General features: G+C 47.5%; 1 protein-coding gene across 5 annotated transcripts; it reads left to right on the forward strand.

The window, feature by feature from the left end:
- Window positions 1-17,782: 17,782 nt before the first annotated feature.
- Window positions 17,783-22,425, forward strand: ITPRIPL1 (ITPRIP like 1). 5 transcript variants are annotated; one of them, XM_024744063.1, is made up of 4 exons: window positions 17,783-17,939; window positions 18,124-18,332; window positions 19,180-19,776; window positions 19,906-22,425. In XM_024744063.1, the coding sequence occupies exons 2-4, from the start codon at window positions 18,324-18,326 to the stop codon at window positions 20,836-20,838; spliced, it is 1,539 nt and encodes a 512-aa protein (XP_024599831.1). In that variant the 5' UTR covers window positions 17,783-17,939; window positions 18,124-18,323; the 3' UTR covers window positions 20,839-22,425. The 5 variants fall into 5 exon arrangements, with proteins under 5 accessions (XP_024599831.1, XP_024599832.1, XP_024599828.1 ...); XM_024744064.1 differs by having other exon boundaries at window positions 19,180-19,421; window positions 19,590-22,425; XM_024744060.1 differs by having other exon boundaries at window positions 19,180-22,425.
- Window positions 22,426-22,697: the final 272 nt, after the last annotated feature.

Below are 22,697 nucleotides of genomic sequence, written 5' to 3' on the forward strand. Positions count from 1 at the left end.
CCAAAACGCTTGTCACATTCCGCAGCAGGGCCCGCTCCACCGCCCAAGGAACAACAGGGAAAGCAGTTGCCCTCCCAGCGGGGCCAACTCCTTGAAGACAGTGATTTAATTTCCTCTCCAACAACAAAGCCCCCCAGGGCCAGAAGGCACCCCTGCCTTCCCCCAATCAACCAGTTCTGCTCTGTGGAATGGCAACGAATAGCTGAATGGTTACCTCATTTAGAGCCTGTTTGCTTTTTTTTTGCGGTACGCGGGCCTCTCACTGTTGTGGCCTCTCCCGTTGCGGAGCACAGGCTCCGGACGCGCAGGCTCAGCGGCCATGGCTCACGGGCCCAGCCGCTCCGCGGCATGTGGGATCTTCCCGGACCGGGGCACGAACCCGTGTCCCCTGTATCAGCAGGCGGATTCTCAACCACTGCGCCACCAGGTAAGCCCGATTTTTTTAAAAAAAATAATAAATTTATTTATTTATTTTTGACTGTGTTGGGTCTTCATTGCTGCGCGCAGGCTTTTCTCTAGTTGTGGCGAGCGGGAGCTACTCTTCGTTGCGGTGCGCGGGCTCCTCGTTGCGGTGGCTTCTCGTGTTGCGGAGCACGGGCTCTAGGCGTCGGGGCTTCAGTAGTTGTGGCTCGCGGGCTCTAGAGTGCAGGCTCAGTAGTTGTGGCGCATAGGCTTAGTTGCTCCGCAGCATGTGGAATCTTTCCGGACCAGGGCTCGAACCCGTGTCCCCTTACACTGGCAGGCGGATTCTTTAACCACTGTGCCACCAGGGAAGTCCAGCCTGTTTGCTTTTGAAAGATGAATGAAGGGAAGCTAAAGGAATTCATCCTCAATAGCCGTCTGCTGGGCCAAATTTGACCTGTGTGGGTATTTTGCTTGACTCATTATTGGTGCCTTATTAAAAAATTGGGATAGTTCACACAATCTGGATTTCCAGCATCTAGGAAAGAACCAGAATACTAGCCACATGAGACACACGTTCCTACGTGGCTGCTTGCCCAGGACTAATCAGCAACTGCCACCCTTAGAGGATGTGTATGCGCCTCCCACCGCACCTGTTTTCTTATTTGAAGCGCTCACTCCTTGGTGTTAGCTGCCTGGCCCCTGTAGGCATGGAGTTTGCAACCCTGACCATGTTTCTGTACATCTAACTGGGCCTTCCAAGGCACAGTCAAGTCCTTTGACGGCTCAGCTCCTCAGCAGCTGTGTGACTTTGAGTAGCTACCTTGTCTCTTTAAGAGAGTGTCATTTTGCCATCCTTAAAATTGAGGCAATGAAACGTTCCTCTGAGGACTTTTATGATTAAATGAAGTGGTGTGATTAAAAGCACATACAAAGTGCCTGGCTCAAGGTGGGGGCTCACTGAAGATTATTTAAATCTGAATCCTCAGGACTGACTTTCATTCCGTGGCCATGCTGTGGATCACACAGATGACACAAAAGGGTCTGAAAAGTATTTTAGGGATTCTGCTCTGCATTTAGATAGAAGTGGTACTCAGGTTCACAGTTGAGCCTGGGCCACTGGCAAATCTGTGAAGCAGGGAAAAAAGGAAAATTCCCCATCTTCCCTTTTCCTCTCTAAGCAAGCTCTATCAAATATAATTTTCCAGTTAGTAATTTAGATGATTTGGACATCAGAACTGGAAGGAGCTTTGGAGATGGAGTAGTTCAGCTTCCCACATGAGGAGGCTGCAGCCAAAAGAGGATTGTCACACTGAAACAGGAAGAAAAATATTGTGACTTAGAAAACAAAATGCCAACTGTGCTTCCTCACTCTAGGGAAGGGGCAGTGTTTACGTCAGAGATGGGAGTTCTTCTGTTGGGGGAAACGCTCGGGAAAACTTCATAGGCCTTTTTATTAGAAAGGGTGAGGCTGGGGAGTTTTGGTGAAGGTAAGTCAAGGAGAGAACTAAAGTGCCCTTCATCAGAAAAGGAGGAGTGGGGGTTGGAGGCTGGCATGTAGAGAGGGGAAGAGAAAGGTATCCAGGGAATGGGAGAAAATATTTGCAAACGAAGCAACTGACAAAGGATTAATCTCCAAAATATACAAGCAACTTATGCAGCTCAATATTAAAAAAAACAAACAACCCAATCCAAAAATGGACAGAAGACCTAAATAGACACTTCTCCAAAGAAGATATACAGATTGCCAAGAAACACATGAAAAGATGCTCAACATCACTAATCATTAGAGAGATGCAAATCAAAACTACAATGAGATATCATCTCACACTGGTCAGAATGGCCATTATCAAAAAATCTACAAACAGTAAATGCTGGAGAAGGTGTGGAGAAAAGGGAACCCTCCTGCACTGTTGGTGGTAATGTAAATTGATACAGCCACTATGGAGAACAGTATAGAGTTTCCTTAAACTAAAAATAGAACTACCATATGACCCAGCAATCCCACTACTGGGCATATACCCTGAGAAAAACATAATTCAAAAAGAGTCATGTACCACAATGTTCATTGCAGCTCTATTTACAATAGCCAGGACATGGAAGCAACCTAAGTGTCCATCCACAGATGAATGGATAAAGAAGATGTGGCACATATATACAATGGAATATTACTCAGCCATAAAAAGAAACGAAACTGAGTTATTTGTAGTGAGGTGGATGGACCTAGAGTCTGTCATACAGAGTGAAGTAAGTCAGAAAGAGAAAAACAAATACCATATGCTAACACATATATATAGAATCTAAAAAAAAAAAAAGGTTCATTACAGGAATATAGACGTAGAGAATGGACTTGAGGACACGGGGAGGGGGAAGTGTAAGCTGGGACGAAGTGAGAGAGTAGCATTGACATATGTACACTACCAAATGTAAAATAGATAGCTAGTGGGAAGCAACTGCATAGCACAGGGAGATCAGCTCAGTGCTTTGTGACCACCTAGAGGTGTGAGATAAGGAGGGTGAGGGAGACGCCAGAGGAAGGGGATATGGGGATATACGTATACATAGAGCTGATTCACTTTGTTATACAGCAGAAACTAACACAACATTGTAAAGCAATATTAAACAAAAAAAGAAAGGTATCCAGGAAGCAAGAGAGCCCAGGAAGATGACAATTAGCCAGGACCTAAAGGAGTCACAAACAAGGAAAAATTTACCATCACAGAAACTGGCTGATGCAATTTTAGGCAGTGATATCTAAATTGTTTTTCTAAGTTGCTGCCTATATGAACTTTTAAAGATTCTCCATTCATTTACTCAAATCCTGAGTAGGAATTTGCCACACACTAATGTGTTTGTGGTACTCTAGGGCATGAAGGAATGGAGGTGGTATCCAGGGAAAGTTGAAATGGAGTGGGAAGAGCTAGGTTATAGAAGACAAGACTCAAAGCTGAGAGAGAATTCAGTGAAAACAAGGAATTGGTACAAGAGGTAAGGGGGGCAGGGAATGTGTCCCTGAGAATTCCCAGCCCCCTGGCAGTGGGGAAAAGCTGTTGTCCTCATAACATGTAGAATGACGCTTGATCCAATGTGTTGTAAATTTGAAAGAGAGATAAGCACATAGCTCAATGGAATAGAATCAAGAATCCAAAAATAAAATTAACCTCTGCATTTATGGGCAATTGATTTTTTTTTTTTTTTTTTTTTTTTTTTTTTTTGTATTTTGGTCACGCCATGCCACTTGGCACATGGGATGGTTCCCCAACCAGTGATCAAACCCGGGCCTCCACAGTGAAAGTGCTGAATCCTAACCACTAGGCTACCAGGGAACTCCCTGGGCAATTGATTTTTGACAAGGGTACCCAGACAGTGTGATGAGAAAAGAAAAGTTTTTTTGCCAAATGGTTTTAGGACAACTGGATATTCACATGCAAAAGGATGAATTTATACCCCCTTTTGTTGAACCCAAGTTTGTGTGTACAGTAAGGTCAAACAAACCAAAATGTTGGAGTTTGGAGCAGAGAAAGTTTTATTGCAAGGGCCAAGCAAGGAGAAGGGGTGGCTAGTGCTCAAAAGACCCGAACTCCTAGGTAGTTTTCAGGGAAGAGTTTTTTTTTTTTTTTGCTGTACGCGGGCCTCTCACTGTTGCGGCCTCTCCCGTTGCGGAGCACAGGCTCCAGACGCGCAGGCTCAGCGGCCATGGCTCACGGGCCCAGCCGCTCCGAGGTATGTGGGATCTTCCCGGACCGGGGCACGAACCCGTGTCCCCTGCATCAGCAGGCGGACTCTCAACCACTGCGCCACCAGGGAAGCCCCCAGGGAAGAGTTTTTAAAGGCAAAATTTGTGGTTAGGGCTGCAGAGTGTGTGACTTTCTTCTGATTGCCTGGTGGTGAGGTAACAGGGCGGTGATCCAGGAATCTTGTCCTCAGCCTGAAGTTACCATCCTCCACCTGGGTGGGGGCCTTAGAAGGCAGAAGAACTCAAAGATATATTGTTCTATTTATTTGTTTGTTTGTTTGTTTATTTGTTTATATTGGCCACGCTGGGTCTTAGTTGTGGCATGCAGGATCTTTAGTTGTGGCACGTGGAGTCTTAGTTGGAGCATGCAGACTTCTCAGGTGCGGCATGCAGACTCCTAGTTGAAGCATGCATGCAGGATCTAGTTCCCCAACCAGGGATCGAACCTGGACCCCCTGCATTAGGAGCGCAGAGTCTTACCCGTTGGACCACCAGGGAAGTTCCAATGTATTGTTATGTATATCCCTTGAGGAGGAACTAGGACTCTGCTTTACTGCTGTACTATTGTTCCTTTTTTAAAAATAAATTAATTTATTTATTTTTGGCTGTGTTGGGTCTTCGTTGCTGTGTGCGGGCTTTCTCTCGTTGTGGTGAGCGGCAGCTACACTTTCGTTGCGGTACGCAGGCTTCTCACTGCAGTGGCTTCTCTTGTTGCGGAGCACAGACTCTAGGTGCACGGATTTCAGTAGTTGTGGCACGTGGGCTCAGCAGCTGTGGCTCACGGGCTCTAGAGCACAGGCTCAGTAGTTGTGGCGCATGGTCTTAGTTGCTCCACGGCATGTGGGATCTTCCCGGACCAGGGCTCAAACCCGTGTCCCCTGCACTGGCAGGCAGATTCTTAACCACTGTGCCGCCAGGGAAGCCCACTATTGTTTCTTGACTGTTTTTCCTTTGGTTCTGCATTCCCTCCCTTTCCTAATTAGTAACTGTTTGAATCTGCATTTTGGAACTCAGGGAAAGTCTAGGAGGCTGAAGCCTTTTTCCTACAAATAAGAAACAGGAGACATGTAAAGGCTTTTGTACCTGGGAGGGCCCCACAGGGTCCTGCTCAGTTGCACTACTTCCTCATATCATACACAAACATTAATTCAAAATGGATCAGACCTAGATGTAAGAGCTAAAACTGTAAAATTATTACAAGACATACGTGTTAATCTTCATGACCTTGAGTTAGGCAATAATTTCTTAGATATGATGCCAAAAGAACAAGCAGCAAAAGAAAAAATTGATAAATTAGACTTCATCAAAATTGAAAATGTTTGGGCTTCCCTGGTGGCGCAGTGGTTGAGAGTCCACCTGCCGATGCAGGGGACAGGGGTTCGTGCCCCGGTCCGGGAGGATCCCACGTGCCGCGGAGTGGCTGGGCCCGTGAGCCATGGCCACTGAGCCTGCGCGTCCAGAGCCTGTGCTCCGCAACGGGAGAGGCCACAACAGTGAGAGGCCCGCGTACCGCAAAAAAAAAAAAAAAAGCGGAATGCAGTCAGTGCCACAAGGGGGCATTGGAAGATCAGAGAGCTCACTTCTAATTTAGGAGACTGGCTGAGGCTTTGCAGTTGTGATGTAAAAAGGCCAACCAGGATTTCAGCAGAGGCAGGGAGCGGAGGAGATTTCAGGGGGACACAGAAAAAGCAAAAGTATAAATGTGGAAAGATAATGGCAAGTCCCAGGAACTGTTAAGAGTTCAATTCAGCTGAGTGCAAGGCAAATGTAAGGAATGGAACAATGTGACATAATTTGGGTAGATATAACTTAGAATCCCTTGAAAAAATGTCATTGTAAAGAGATTTTGCTTTATCATAGGAGACAATAGTAAGTGTTAGCAAGTTTCTGGTTTGGGAGGTTTTGTTTCTTGCAGCTTTATAGCAGGTGTTTGATTAGAGGGACCAACATTTAGATTACGCAAAGGAAAAAAATACTATTGATCATGTGGCAAGCATTTGCAAAGTACTTTATTTTTTTTTAATTAATTAATTTGGCTGCACCGGGTCTTAGTTGTGGCATGTGGGATCTAGTTCCTCCCAGGGTCTTACCCACCAGGGAAGTCCCTGCAAAATACTTTAGCACACGTAATCTCATTTAATTGCCATAAAGTTCTATGAAATATATTGATTTTTTCCCCATTTTACCAAGGAAGGAACTGAGGCCCATAGAAGATAACTGACTTGCCTGGCTTCACCTGCCTCAAAGCCGGGGCATCTCATTCCAGATCCTCTTTACAGGGGTTTCCTCACAGAGCTAGTTATGGAGAAAGTGATGCTGACAGTGCTAGGTAAGATGGATAGTGGGAGGGCTTCCCTGGTGGCACAGTGGTTGAGAGTCCGCCTGCCGATGCAGGGGACACGGGTTTGTGCCCCGGTCCGGGAGGATCCCACATGCCACGGAGCGGCTGGGCCCATGAGCCATGGCCGCTGAGCCTGCGCGTCCGGAGCCTGTGCTCCACGACGGGAGAGGACACAACAGTGAGAGGCCTGCGTACCGCAAAAAAAAAAAAAGATGGATAGTGGGAGAGTCAGGGGTGGGAGAACCAGAGACAGGGAGTAGAGCTGGGAGGCTGTTGCAGGAGGTAGAGCAGGAGATTAGGTACACCTGATGGAGGGACCATGGGCAGGGGTTATGGAATGTTAGAAATGAGAGTGAAACACCAAGGGACTAGGTGATTGTCTTTGGTGTGTCCAGGAAGCCTTTAAGTTGCCTGAATTCTTGGGGCTGAGAAAGAGGAGTGCTGGGTCACCCAAAAGCCCTTTAACGGTAACTTGCATATTGGATGGTGAAATGGCTCCTGACCTAGGATTGAACATGCACCTTATAGGGTTAGAGTGAGGCTAAATCAGATGACTCCAGGAAACACAATGTCCTACATCAAGAGGGAATCAATAAGTGATACTGCCCTCTTTATTTGCCTAGAACATCAGTTCACCCAGTAATGCATACTTTGAACTACTTTATTCATTCACTCACTTCTTCATGTAGCAAAATTTACTCTCTCCTATGTGCCAGTCACTATACTAGTTCCAGGACTGTACCAGGAAACCAGACAGAATTCATTTATATTTATATATATATATATATATATATATATATATATATGTGTGTGTGTATATATATATGATTTAAATATGTAGAGACAAAATTGATTTTCTAATTATTTCATGTGGTGCATGTTTCTAAAAAAGCTTTGTTCCCTTCCAGGCAGTTTGATGTAGTGATTAAAAGCATGGAGTCTTGGGACTTCACTGGCAATCCAGTGGTTAAGACTTTGCCTTCCAATGCAGGGGGTGCAGGTTCGATCCCTGGTCTGGGAGCTAAGATCCCCCATTCCTTGGGGCCAAAAAACCAAAACATAAAACAGAAGCAATATTGTAACAACTTCAATAAAGACTTTTAAAATGGTCCGCATCAAGAAAAAAAAATTTTTTTTTAAGGCATGGAGTCTTGTGTCAGGCTGCCTGGGTTCAAATCCCAGGTTCACCCCTTACTAGCAGTGCAATCTTGGGTAAGTTCTTTTGTTTGGCCGCGCTTCGCGGCTTGGGAGATCTTAGTTCCCTGACCAGGGATCGAACCCGGGCCCCCTGCAGTGAAAGCACAAAGTCCTAACCACTGGACTGCCAGGGAATTCCCTTGGGTAAGTTCTTAGTGACTCTGTGCCTCAGGTGCATTGTCTGTGTAACGGGGATAGTTTTACCTACTCCATAGGGCTGCTGGGCCCTATGCCAGGAAATTGTGCTTGGAGACAGTTTGTGACTCAAACACAGGAAGACTGCCTCATTCTTTGCCATATCCTTCTTTTCTTATCCCAAATGGTCCTACCAAACCTGATGGCCCTTCCACACAGTGCACTGGGTTCTGAATGACTCTTGGCTCTTCCCCAAACTACAGCCCTCAAAGAGATGGCAGTTTGCCAGCATAAAGTATATCCAGCAGCATGGCTGTTGGTTGGGCGGCTGTACCAGAATGCACTGTTGGGCTGAATATGTGGCCTCTCCAGGTGATTGACTTGAAGGGACTGAGAATTCATTTTTGTCTGCAGATTGCCATATGCTCGTTTAAAAATGAAATAATGTCATAACTGTATAGAAATGTTGACCCCCTGCAAAGGCAGTCACGTGTTAAGGCATGGCTCATACTGGCTCCTTGATAGAACCAATCAGGCAGCTGGTGGCTTGCAGTTTCGAGGACTGGTTTCTATCACATACGGAGGACAGACTTGTGACCGACTGAATCTCCTACTGGGCAGATCCTCTCTCAGGCTCCCCGATTCCTACCGTGCTATTCCCTCCAATTTCTATGGCAGAGTGGAGCCTTTAAAGAAAAAAACCATACTTGCATTGCATCTTACTGCACTCCTGCCCACCTTTCTCTCTGGGCACCAATTTGGTTTCATCTTGGCAGCTCCAAGCCCCCAGCCCAGACTGCCGGTTTGGATGAACTCCAGATCCCAAGCCCTAATAATATTTTCCTGAGGCACCATAGTCTTCCCAGCTGTGTATCAAACCAACTTTTTTTTTTTTTTTTCTGTGGCACCGCACAGCTTGTGGGATATTAGTTCCCTGACCAGGGACTGACCCTGGGCCCTCAACAGTGAAAGCGTGGAGTCCTAACCACTGAACTTCCCGTAGAACTCCCTGCAGCCAACTTTTTAATAAGCCAACAAGCATGGACACAATACCTGCCATGTACTCGTGACTGTGCCCGTTGTGAGGAGGATCACCAAGCGTAAGCCCTTCTCAGAGGCAGGCACAGCTGAGGGCAGGCTTAAGGAAGGCTTGGAGTACTAATTCCTGCCAGAGACCAAGGTGCCAAGGAAATAGGAAAAGAGATCATACACCTATGTGCCCATCATCCTAGAACCTCAGAAACCCCATGGGGGGCCTCCAGTGGTTCCTCCCACTCCCCCCACCAGAAGTAACCACTTTCCTGACTTTTATGTGAGCCATTCTTTATAAATTTACTACTTGTATATGATCAGTAATCAATATATTGCTCAGGGGGCTTCCCTGGTGGTGCCATGGTTAAGAATCTGCCTGCCAATGCAGGAGACAAGGGTTCGAGCCCTGGTCCGGGAAGATCCCACCTGCCGCGGGGCAACTAAGCCCGTGTGCCACAACTAGTGAGCCCACGTGCCACAACTACTGAGCCCGCGTGCCACCACTACTGAGCCCGCGTGCCACAACTACTGAAGCCCGTGCAACTAGAGTCCATGCTCCTCAACAAGAGAAGCCACCACCATGAGGAGCCCTTGCAGTGCAATGAAGAGTAGCCCCCGCTCGCCGCAGCTAGAGAAAGCCCGTGTGCAGCAACGAAGACCCAATGCAGCCAAAAAATAAAATAAATAACTTTATTTTTAAAATATATGTATTGCTCAGTTTTGAGAAAACGGGTAGCAAGCACAAACCCAGCTGTGCAAAGAAAGGGCAATGTGGTCCCGATAGATGGAGGCACCAGGAGAAGGTCAGATGAGGCAGAATGTCTGCATGAGAGGCTGGCCTCAGCTTCCCTGGGCGTCTACCAAGCAGGCGAGGCCACAAGGAGGCCTGGAAGCACAGGCAGTTGGGCAGCCAGCAAGGTGGTGGTTTCAGCTTCTTGAAAAGGGGTACAGGGAATTCCCTGGCAGTCCAGTGGTTAGGACTCCGTGCTTCTACTGCAGGGGGCCTGGGTTCGACCCCTGGCCTGGGAACTAAGACCCCACAAGCTCTGCAGCCAAAAAAAATGAAAAAATAAAAGGTATGAAACTAATACTCAACAGAGTATATAGTAGGTGAAGTGCTCAAAGACTGGTAGAATTCAACAAAAAAAAAAAAGAAAGAAAAGGGATACATGGGAGGTTGTGTTTTCTTTTTAAACCTTATATGGCTAAAACCCTCTTTATTCCTACTCTCTTGTTTGGTAATTTGCCTGAGCATAAAATTCTAGACTTGGAAACCATTTTACTTCAGAAATTTGAAGGCATTGTTCTTTCATCTCTTTGCTTCTAATGCTGTGCTGAGAAGTCTGACACCATTCTTTCTGATCCTGTGTATGTGAACTGTTTCTGTCCAGAAACTTGTAGAATCCTCTGTTTGTCCTGAGGGTTCTGAAGATACCTTGGTGTGGGTTTATTTTCATCCATGTGCTGGGCACTCAGCTTCAATCTGAAAACTCATGTCCTCCAGTTATGGGTACTTGTTTCATTATTTCTTTGATGAGATTTCCTCCTTTCCTTTTTCCCTGTTCTTTCTGGGACACCAAATTGTCATATGTTGGACCTACTTGGCTGACCCTTGTAATTTTTCTCTACTCTTTTCCAGCCCTTTGCATGTTCACTCTAACTTGGGGAGATTTCTTTGGTTTTATCGTTACATCTCTCTATGGAGTTTTTCATTTCATTATCAAGTTTTTAATTTCCAAAAAATCCTTTTGGATTCTAATTTGTTTTTAATTGAATATAGTTGATTTACAATGTTGTGTTATTTCAGGTGCCTAGCAAAGTGATTCGGTTATATATATACACACATACACATATATATTCTTTTCCAGATTCTGTTCCACTACAGGTTATTACAAGATATTGAATATAGTGCCCTGTGTTGTACAGTAGGTCCTTGCTGTTTATCTGTTATAGTGTGTACCTGTTAATTCCAAACTCCTAATTTATCCCTCCCTCCCCGGGACTCTAATTTTTTAAAGGGTATCTTGTTCTAGTTTCATGGATAAAATGTCTTCTCGGAAATCTTTGAGGGTATTAATGAGAGTTCTTTCATGAAGCATTCCTCTCACTGCTTTGTAATGAATTCAGGATTAATTGAAATATGTAATAGTGGTTCAGTTAATTACATTAATCTATAGAATATGATATTACAATGATTACATTTATAGAAAAGACTAATAACACAGGATTATCATGGTACATCTTAGAGCAGAAACAGCAAGTTATCCATGTATCCAACCCTCTATCCATCCATCTATCCACCTTATTTTTTGATGCATTTTGAAGTAAATTACAGGCACCAGTATACTTTCCCCTAAATACTTCAGCATGAACACCATTAACAGTATTTCAATATTTGCTTACCGTTTTTTGTTCATTTGAAATGAAATTTACATGTAATGAAACGCACGGACCTTAAGTGTAAAATTCTCGGTGTTTTGACAAACTCATAAATCTGTGTAAACTCAACCCCCCACCAAGGTATAGAACATTATCATTACCCCAGAAAGTTCCCTCGTGCCCTTCTTAATCAATCTCTGTCCCTAGGGGGATTCACTGTTATGATTTTTTTCTACTATAGGTTAGTTTTACCTGTGATAGTATTTCAGGTTGGTTTTTTTTTTTAATTAATTAATTTATTTTGGCTGTGCCGTGTCTTAGTCGTGGCACAGGGGATCTTCGTTGTCGCATGGGGGGATCTTTTAGCTGCAGCATGCAGACTCTTAGCTGTGGCATGCATGTGGGATCTAGTTCCCTCACCAGGGATCGAATCTGGGCCCTCTGTATTGGGAGTGCAGAGTCTTACCCGCTGGACCACCAGGGAAGTCCCAGGATTTGTTTTAAAAAAAGAAGAGAAAAAGAAAATTTATGTTAACCTGCATATTGTTTTACCATATGCCAGGCATTGTTCTAAAGTGCTTTAGAAATATTAACTCACTTACTTATATCAATACTTTGAGCAAGGTAGTAGTATTTTCTCTATTTTACAGATAAAGAAAACTGAGATGTAAAGTGGCCAAATAGCTTAGCCAAGGCCTCATGACTGAAGAATGGGGGTAGGGCCGGCCCTACAGCCACACTGTTAGCGACACTTCGGCCTCTGTGTGAACATCCTTCAGACCTATGTCAACTTCAAAACGCTTACAGCAGTTATCTTGGGTGGTAGGGTTGTGGGTGATTTTTATTTTCTTCCTTTTGCTTACCTGTATTTTCTAAGATTTCTTCAATGAACATATATTACACCTCTTGCTTGTATACCTAAAACTCCAAAAGTTATTTTAAAATATTCCTGATATGGCCCAACACTACTCTTTTCTAAGTCATGACACCCCTCTCACCCGATTTCTCTTCACACTCACAGCCAAACCCTTGAATATCGCCAAGCTGAAGTATGGTCACATTCTGCATCACAGACACAGTGTGTCTTCCCAAGGTTCACATTTAGATCTTAAATAAAATATTTGGTTTGGGGGCTATGGGTGGTAGATCACTTGGTTTCCATGATCTACCACCCATAGCCCCCAAACCAAATATTTTATTTAAGATCTAAATGTTTGTTTATTTGCTTATCTAATTCTTGGCCATAGACCCAATTTCTGCATCATCCTGGTCAGGATTCTGTGTGGATCCTAGGTTTGCTTCCTGTAAGTTATCTCTAACTTCCAAACAGCCTATAAAAGCAAAAAGGTATGATCCCTACGCTACCCAAAGACTCTCCTATTTTTCATGGCTGAAACACTGTATCATTTATTCAAACCTGTGTCATTCATTTATTCCATTCGTTCATTCAAAAACACTTAGCTGTTGCACAACCAGAACTGAACTAGGTCTAATTTTAGTCTTTGCCCTTGAGGTTCTCAGAATTTCATTAGAGATACCAACAGATAACCAACTCAGGAAGGTGCAGATTTCTGTGGTAAGTGCCGTATTTTCTAATGTGAACACAGATGAGATATCAACACCCAGGAGGTGCGGGTGACTAATCCGTGAGCAAGGCCCTCTAAAATATATGGGGTTATTTAATCTGCACACTGACCTTAAAAGGAAAGGACTTTTATCGTCGTGTTTATCAGATGAGGAAGCTGAGGCTTTGGGAGGTTCGGAACTTTCCAGGCCCCAGATAGCAGGCAGCGAGACATGGCTCAGAGACCCGGTCCCTGTGCTCTTTATCCTGCCAACCTGGAAGGATGGATCATGCAAAGGAGAAGTTTTCTTTGCCCCCTCGGGGACTGGCAAGGGGACTCGCTGAGCTCCCAGCAATGTCCGGGGCGAGAGCTGGCGTCTGGATAGGGGTACCAGGTCCACGCGAGGGCTCTCAGTCCTTCCGCCTCCTCTTTCCTTGGTTCTGCCCGCAGGCCTTCTGTTGACCTGGGTTTGCAACCTGAGACTCCTCATTTCCAGATCCGGACTACAAGGGTCTTCCTTTGGGGGCGCAGGTCCCTCGGAGGAAGGACCCGCCCCTGCTGTAGCGGCTGCCCAGAAGAAAGCACGCCTTTTTTATCCTGAAATGAAATTTGTCGTTAGTTAAAACGCTCGTCCGGGCTTCCCTGCTGGCGCAGTGGTTAAGAATCCACCTGCCAATGCAGGGGACAAGGGTTCAAGCCCTGGTCTGGGAAGATCCCACATGCCGCGGAGCAACTAAGCCCGTGCGCCACAACTACTGAGCCTGCGCTCTAGAGCACGCAAGCCATAACTACTGAGCCCACGTGCCACAACTACTGAAGCCCGCGCGCCTAGAGCCCGTGCTCTGCAACAAGGGAAGCCACCGCAATGAGAAGCCCGCGCACCGCAACGGAGAGTAGCCCCCGCTCGCCACAATTAGAGAAAGCCTGTGCGCACAGCACCACCCAATGCAGCCAAAAATAAATAAATAATTTTTAAAAAACAACCGCTCCTCACGGACAGTATTTAAACGAAGTGCTAACTGCAACACAATGAGAACTAGAAGGAAAGTAATTTACAACAGCATAGTGAGAACTTCGACATGTCGCAGCCGAGGAAGATCGCCCGGAAGGCGCAGGGGCGAGCCGAGCTGCAGGGGTCGGGGTGGGAGCTGGCATTCCCGGGAAAGTCCGCGAAGGTTCCCCCGCAGAAGTACTCTGCTCGTTAGTGCAGCGCAGGGAAGTGATGGCTCAGACCCTCATTCACAGGCTCTCCACTTTCGGGAGGGTCGCGAGCTTCTCGCAACCATGCGCCCCATCACTGTGAGCCCCCAATCTCGCCCGCGGTGACCGATGTGTCCCGGAGGAGCGGACCCGGCTGAGAGCACGGAGATGGGGGGGCTTGGGCGTAGGAGGGTGCAGGCGCGGCTCCGGGTACAGTTGCCTCTGAGGGGCGAAGGGAGGGCGCTCGTGGAGCCCCCAGAACTGACCGGGAGTAGGAAGCCCCTTTCCCGGGTCTCCGGAACCGGGAGAACGCCGCTCAGGCACAAATCAGGTCCTGGATTACACATGCCAGCTTGGGCGCACCTGTTCCTTTAGAAAACGCATTTTGAGCTCCATTCGAGTAAGACACACCAGAGCCCATTCATTCATGATTTGGGCATTGTCTGAATGTTATCTTTATATTGTGAAAATAGTACCTGCTCATTGTTAAACAGTTCAAAAGCATAGAAAGAGGTAAAAGTCACCCGTAATCAATCCCTACACCCTTAGAAGATCACTGTAAATATTTTGGAATTCACCCTTTGAAACTTTTTTCCTAAGCATATCTCCTAGGTAGTATATACACACAACACGTAACACAGTGGTATTAAACCATAGCTTGCTTTTCTAACCGGCTTTCCCCCACACACACACTTAATATATTATGGTCTATTTTCCATGTTGGTGTAGATTTACACATTTTATTTTTTATATATACAGTATATTTGTATGTTTTTATAGGTGTGTGATGACCAAAACATGAGTGTAAGATTTATGTAGTGATATTATTTTTGGTAAACATACTGGAAATACGTGGGTGCCCCAGAAGACTCTTTTACGAAAACTTTATGGTTTGTGTATCATTTTAAAATATCTTCACAGACCTATGGCTCAGCTTATCCCAATGATCATAATTATCTTTTCACGAATAATCTGCCATCCACTCTAGCAGTGGCAGTCTTCTCCATGTGGCCTCTTTCCACCTTCTATAACATCACCCGAGACAGGCTAATAATGGCTCCCTCTCCTTTTTTTTAAAAAATTAATTTATTTAATTTATTTATTTTTGGATCGGTTGGGTCTTCGTTGCTGTGCGCGGGCTTTCTCTAGTTGCGGCAAGCAGGGGCTACTCTTCCTCGCAGTGCGCAGGCTTCTCATTTTGGTGGCTTCCCTTGTTGCGGAGCATGGGCTCTAGGCTCATGGGCTTTGGTAGTTGCAGCACACGGGCTCAGTAGTTGTGGCACATGGGCTTAGTTGCTCCGCAGCATGTGGGATCTTCCCGGACCAGGGATCAAACCCATGTTCCCTGCATCGGCAGGCAGATTCTTAACCACTGCACCACCAGGGAAGTCCCTCAACTCTGAAATATTTTTGCCTCTAGTTGTCCCATGCAGACTATTCATAAAATCTACTTCTTCAGTAACTACAAACTCTGCTTTGTTTTCTTGAATAAACAGCAACAACTGAACAGTACTGGTAACATCTGTAGATTCATCAAGCCTAGGAAAACCACTCAAAACTGTTTGCCATGTTTTTTAATTGATGACTGATGTTTCTCCCAATGTTCTCAAGTCTTTGAGCAACCGTTCTCCCCAAAAGGCTAATAGTCTTCAACAAATTTTAGGTTTTGCAGACCAGGAGGCAGAATCAAGTAATTATGTAGGTACTTACTTTCCACGTATTTATTTTTTTGTGATGAAAATAAATTTATTAAATTTATTTTTGGGGAAAACTACCATATTTGTTAAATTAGTGACCACTGCTATAGTTCACTCATGTGTCATTTGTGTACAATCACCAATTAGTGTGAATGACAAGGTGTCCGAATGACTTGGTTTCCTATTAATCCACTCACTAAGCCAACTTCATGTTGAAGAAGAAAAATCACCAGAAAACAGCCCAAGAAATGTCCACTGCTAGAGGGCTTTTTGTTTATTTAAGTGTAATCTTTCAACGGATTAGTAGTTCTCTAGCTTGGAGTCTCTAATTTGATATAGCAACCAACTTAATTTCTGTGCAGACCATGAATTAGCAAATGTCTTCTAACCCGACAGTCACTTTAAAAGCAAACCCTTAGTTGATCATGAAAACACACCTTTAAACACATGGCTCTAAACACCATTGTTTTGCCCACTCTGAAATGTATTTTTTTCATCCTGACACTGTCATGTCATAACTTTTTAAATGATAATTTCATTATTATTGCTCAATTGCACTGATGCTTAGTAGGAGTAGCCTGTGGTCTATTCTTCATCATGCAAGTTTATAAAAAAGTAAGTTTGAAACTTCAATCATGGTTAGCCAGAAGACGGTCTTTCTTTCCCCCTCCACGATTAAATACATCAGTATTTTTGGAAGTACTGTCCAAATTGTTTGACGTCCCCTCTGCATTGACCCTGGATAAGGAAGCATGAAACTTGATTGTCTTTCAGCAGAAGGACTTTAATTGGTAATTATGGAGAGATCATTACTTCCTTTTCTCCTTGGATAGCCGACACAGGACAGGAAGGAAGGTTGGGGTTCTTTCTGAGACTCTAAAGATTCTTTTCAAAAAGCCCATTCCGTTGGCATTTCTTAGCGAATAAGCTCATCCGGTCTCCACACTTTGTAAAGTTCTCTTTTACACACACATCTTATCACCTGAGTCATCCGGTAGATTTAGGATTCTTATTCCCAAGTGGCTAGTAAGGCCTCAGGCCAGCTCTTTGGGTGCTGTCTGTTTTTTCATGAGAGTCACTTTGATAGGAGAAAGGGATTGGGGAAAGACACCTGAGTCTGGTGAGGTACATTAAGGATGATGACCACACACCTCACCTGCTGTACTGAGACAGAGGGGACCTGGGATCCTTTGCTGCAGTGCTTGCACCTGCAAACATTTCCTCTGCAACAGAATACAAAGAAACTATAAGGAACTAAAAATAACTACATGCATGTGGCACTTGAGGCAAATTATAAACAAGATACAAAAAGACCAAAATCCCAACTGCCACTTCTGAGGTGTCCCAGCAAAAGCAGGGTCCTGGGCAAGATTCCTGCAAAAGGCACCACCAAGGGGGTGGGCAGACCACCCAAGCCCCCTCCCCCCAAACCTGCCCCTACCCTCACCCCATTTAAAAAACCAGCTCCCCCCACGCCCTCAGGGAATGAGCAAAGGAAACTGTTGCTTGTTTTGTCTCTCTCCTGCTGCAGCAGGAGTCCCAATAAAGCTTTCCCGAATTTCTCATCCGGCCTTTTACAAATTTCTATTGATTAAAGAGTCCAAGGACCCTAGTTGGGAACTACCATTTTGCGCAGGGCCAGCCTGAAGTGGGAATGACGGTCCCCCCATGCTTTCTTGGTTATGCAACCATCATCCTCCCTGTCAGTGTATTCTAAAATCCCATTAAGTGTATTCTCCATCGAGCCCAGCTGAGTGAAGCTGACAGCCGGCCCTGCAGTGCCCCCTTGCGCGACTCTAGGGAGGCTGATCGCCTGCGGCGTGAGCGCCCCTCAGCAGCGAGTCTGTGGCCACAGCCCCTCCGCAGGGCCTTGGGAGGCAAAGCGGCGGACACACTGCGCGCGCTGACGAGAAGGGTCACCCGGCCCCAGGGTTGGACTCCTGCTGCGCGCTCGCTGCGCGGCGGGGATTTGGGTGGGCGGGGCTGGGCGGGGCTGGGCGGAGCCTGGGCCGCGGGAGCGCGTTATCCGGCTGGCGCCCTCGGAGCGGCGCGCGGCACCGTGGGGTCTCGGGGCCCGCCGCTCACAGACAATCGGACCCTTGGATAAACATGGTGTGCTCCCCGGGAGAGGGGAGCGGGGCCACGTCCGCGGGCGGACCCGGCGAGGAACCCGGAGCCCCCACCGTGCGGGGGAGAAGGCGGGGACGGTCAGGCCGCGCGGGCTCTTTAAGACCGTGCTCGTGCTAACGCCTACCGTGAGTAACCTGGTCCCAGGTCCCGGGAGAAACGAGTTGGCTTGGTCTAAATAGGTGGATGAGAGCTCAGATCTCTAGGCGTGGAATTTGGGGAAGTTATGAATGGGAGGTGGGGAGGCACATGGCTTTGAGCCAAGCCCCCAGGTACGTTGTAAATTTTTTTTTTTTTTTTGCGGTACGCAAGCATGTGGGATCTTCCTGGACCGGGGCACGAACCCGTGTCCCCTGCATCGGCAGGCGGACGCTCAGTCACTGCGCCACCAGGGAAGCCCCGTTGTAAATTTTAACAGGGCTCCTGGAGAGGGCGGTGAGACTAAGCAAGGACGAGTTCCAAAGGGAGGAGAGCCCCCCACCTGGCTTCAGCGCCCACGCGGCTGGTCCTTCATGAACTCGGTAAGCCCAGTAGCTTGTGAACAGGTGGGGTGAGTGCAGGAAGCATCAGGCCTTTGTGGTGGATGGGTAGGCAGAGGAACCCACTCCTGCGGGCTCTCAGGAGGCCTTGGGCATCCAGTTCTTCACGAAGTTTCCTGGGCCAAGAGGTGGAGCTGTGCCTGCCTTTGGGTCTGGCCCACCAATGGGGTATCCGGCAGCCCCGGTAGGACCTCAGAGAGCACAGCAGCAGGCGTGGAGAGGCTGGTGGCACTGTGCCTCCTTGGCAGGCCCCCCCCCAGGGGGTTGGCCCACTGGGCGCGGGAGTGGAGGAGCTGCTGAGCGGTCTGATGACACAGGCTGAGCTGAATGAGGATTGTGGAGTCAGAGGAAGTAGGATGCTACAGCATCCCACTTGGCGTGGGGCTGACGGCCTGGCAAGAAGAAAGGTGTTGCCCAGGCAGACCAGTGCTTTCTGCCCATGGAAGGGAGCCTCTGGGATAAGCAGGGCACATCTGGTGCCCATGGTGGACTGATGAGTTGGGTGAAGCCACCCTGGAACAGGGTCCCCCTCCCCATCCTAGGAATGAAGAGAGTCCCATGTCCATATTCTGGAAACCTAAATACCACCCACACCATGTGGAAGGAAAGCAGTAGAGAGGCTGGGTGGTACATCCTGCTGCCCCCCTTTTTCCCCAAATCCTCCCAGGCAGGCCGCCCTTGCTCTGTCCAACCCCAGCTCTGTGAGCTTACAGTTCCTCCTGAGTAGCTGGCTTCCAGGATTTGGGGTTCCAGCGCTATGGGGAATACGCGCTGGAGAGCAGATGAGTCCCGAAGATCACCACTAACTCCCATCCTCCTACTTCTCTAGATGCAGAGGCCTCCAATGGCTGTGATAAGCCTTCTGTTCTTGGCAGTGATGTACGTTGTACACCACCCTTTGATGGTCAGTGACCGGATGGACCTGGACACACTAGCCAGAAGTCGGCAGCTGGAGAAGCGGATGAGTGAGGAGATGCGCCAGTTAGAACTAGAGTTTGAAGAGAGGAAGCGAGCAGCTGAGGAGCAGCAGAAGGCAGAGAACTTCTGGAGAGGAGACACATCCAGTGACCAGTTAGTGCCGGGGAAGAAAGACAGGGGGCGGCCGTTCCAGGCTGATGGCCACGAGGGGCCGCTGGGCTGGATGCTGGGAAACCTGTGGAACGCTGGCCTCTTTTGCTTTTTTCTCATCTTTGAGCTCCTGCGGCAGAACATGCAGCACGAGCCGGCCTTTGATTCCAGCAGCGATGATGAGACGGAGGAGGTCCGTGTCGTGCCTGTCACCTCCTACAACTGGTTTACCGACTTCCCCCCGAGGGAGGTCCTGGAATCCTTTCACAAACACCACATCCAGAACATCACCCGGGACCTGCCCTGCACCTGCGAGTTCGTGGAGAGCTTTGTGGACGACCTCATCAAGGCCAGTCAGGTGCTCAGCCGCCGGGAGGCTCACCCACAGTTGGAGGACTGCCTGGGCATCGGGGCTGCCTTCGAGAAATGGGGAACCCTCCACGAGACCCAGAAATTTGACATCCTGGTGCCCATTGTTCCCCCGCAGGGCACTATGTTTGCGCTGGAGATGAGGGATCTGGCCCTAGGCCGCCGCTGTGGCCGCGTGCGGGTCGAGTCGGAATGCGTGTGCAAGCGCGAGAAGCTTCTGGGGGACGTGTTGTGCCTGGTGCACCACCACAGGGACCACTCAGCCCTCCTGGGCAAGTGTAACAGCTCCATCAAGGCGGCTCTCTGCACCGGCTCCTACCTGGATGTGTGTAAGACCGTGCAGTGGTTCCGGAACATGGTGGGCAACGCCTGGGCCCTCGTGGCCCACAAGTATGACTTCAAGCTCAGCCTGCCGCCGTCCACCACCTCCTGCAAGCTCAGGCTGGACTACCGCTCAGGCCGCTTTCTCTCAATCCGCCTGGTCCTGGGTGTGCAACAGGAAGACACCTTGGTCTACCTGGTGAGTCAGGCCCCTGACCAGGAACAGCTCACCAGCGTGGACTGGCCCGAGTCCTTTGCAGCCTGTGAGCACTTGTTCCTAAAGCTGGTCGGGCGTTTTGCTCCCGAGAACACCTGTCACCTCAAGTGCCTCCAGATCATTTTGAGTCTCCGGGACCTTCAGAGTCTACCCCAGGGAGCATCCCACCCCATCCTCACCTCTTACCACTTCAAAACAGCCCTCATGCACCTGTTGCTGCAGCTGCCCCTAACAGACTGGCGGCATGGCATGCTCTCCCAGCGGCTCCAGGACATCCTCTGGTTCTTGGGCCAAGGCCTCCAGAGAAGGTCCCTCCATCATTTCCTCATTGGTAACACCTTTCTGCCCCTGACCATCCCGATCCCTAAGACATTTCGTAATGCTGAGCCCGTCAATCTCTTCCAACACCTGGTGCTAAACCCCATGGCACATTCACAGGCAGTGGAAGAGTTCCACAACCTTCTGACCCAGGTGAAAGCTCTGCCCTGTGCCTCGCTGGCTGGGACACATTAATGTACAGGCCATTAGAAAGCGGGAGAAGGTATTTCTGATTCTCAGGCTGCAAAAGACTTTATTTTTTCAGACACATCTGCAGTATACGTGATCTTCACCTTGCCAGTGGGGACTATGATAGACTAAGACACTTAGGAGTACGTGAAGTGGTCGTGAGGAGGGGTCCAGTCTGCAGGGCCTAATCGAGGCTGGGTCTTTGAAGTTTTCTTCTCCTGACTTAACTTTCATCATGACCCCAAGAGGGCCCAGGGTAACAGATGTTATGGGAGGATCTTGCTGCTAAAGAGTTGAGATCCAGAAGAGGCCTGTGGAGTTGGGTTTTGTAGCAACACTGGAAGTCAGAGAACCAGAGAATACTTCCATTCCAGCTGATTCCTTCTTTTGTGAATGACTCCGAGCACATCCCTTGTAAACTGGTTTCCTTATTGAACTCAGCCCAACTCATATCCAAGCTGATAGCACTCCATTTTATCCCAAATACTGTGATGGTAGCGTCTCGTATTTTAATCGAATTTTTCAGACCTCCACTATTTGAAGATATAACCAAGATGTTTATTTGCCATTTTCTTAATTTAGCCCTATTGTCATATGATATGTGTAAGATAATATAGCTGTTTTATGCATCTGAAAAGAACTCCAATACTACCCAAGTAACTTGACTCACAGACAAATATTAAGTCAACAGTGGCCTGTCCCGTAATTGAAATAATGGATTTACTAAAATTAATTACATCGCCAACATCTGATGACCTCCTCAGTGCCTGGAAACATTATAAAACCCTTAAGGAGGACAGTCTTTTGGGGGGCTCTGCGATGAACAATTACGGTTTCTGAGGGGAGCCACTTATTCGTTAAATGGAAAGAAGGTTTAGCTACCACGTGCAGCTGTGCTTTTTCTCAGTCTGGTAATGCCTTTGTATTCTCTTTTCAAAGAAGACAAAGGGATTATTTGAACTGCGTGTGTGGGTTTGCAAAGCGGGGTCATCACAATCCAGGCCCACTGCCAGGGCTGGACAGGAAGGGACTATGAATCAGTTCAGCTCTAACAAAGTCATAATTCTGGCGATATGATTGGTATATTTCCCCCTCTTTCAAAACCCTGGGCATCCTGGGGAGGAGTGTTAAGAAATGTGACTCTAGTTGTGGGTGTGGTTGTTTTGGAAATACCAGTGCTGTTCCTACCCAGCACTGCCAGGAAGATCTTCGGGGGAGGAGAACCTTGCCCCACATTTAATGTGACCTCATGGGGGGTTTAGGTGCTGGCCTCGTAGGCTTTGGTTATAGAATCCACACCCTCCCCGCAGCAAAAATCAATTACAAGTGTCCCAGAAGCTGATGCCAGCCAATATTTGGGGCTCCCACTGCTGCACGAGAGCTGCTGTGTTCTCGCGTTGTCAGCTGCTATCTGCCAGGTACAGCTTTCAAGTGCAGATGTGATGATGGTTGGTTCTATGCTGGTGGGATTTTGGTGTTTTAAAAACATCCACGTGTTTTTTGGGATTTCCCTGGTGGTTCAGTGGTTGAGAATCTGTCTGCCAATGCAGGGGACACAGGTTCGAGCCCTGGTCTGGGAAGATCCCACATGCCGCGGAGCAACTAAGCCCGTGTGCCACAACTACTGAGCCCACGTGCCACAACTAGTGAAGCCCGCGCGCCTACAGCCTGTGCTCCGCAACAAGAGAAGCCACCGCAATGAGAAGCCCGCGCACCGCAACGAAGAGTAACTCCCCTCACTGCAACTAGACAAAGCCCACGTGCAGCAACAAAGACCCAACGCAGACAAAAATAAATTAATTAATTTAAAAATACATATGCTTTTTGTTTAGAAAATAATTTGCTGGTGTTTTACTTCCAAATCA

The sequence above is a fragment of the Neophocaena asiaeorientalis genome, unplaced genomic scaffold, assembly GCF_003031525.2.
Source record: "Neophocaena asiaeorientalis asiaeorientalis breed wild unplaced genomic scaffold, Neophocaena_asiaeorientalis_V1.1 scaffold114, whole genome shotgun sequence".
NCBI classification, from domain to species: domain Eukaryota; kingdom Metazoa; phylum Chordata; class Mammalia; order Artiodactyla; family Phocoenidae; genus Neophocaena; species Neophocaena asiaeorientalis.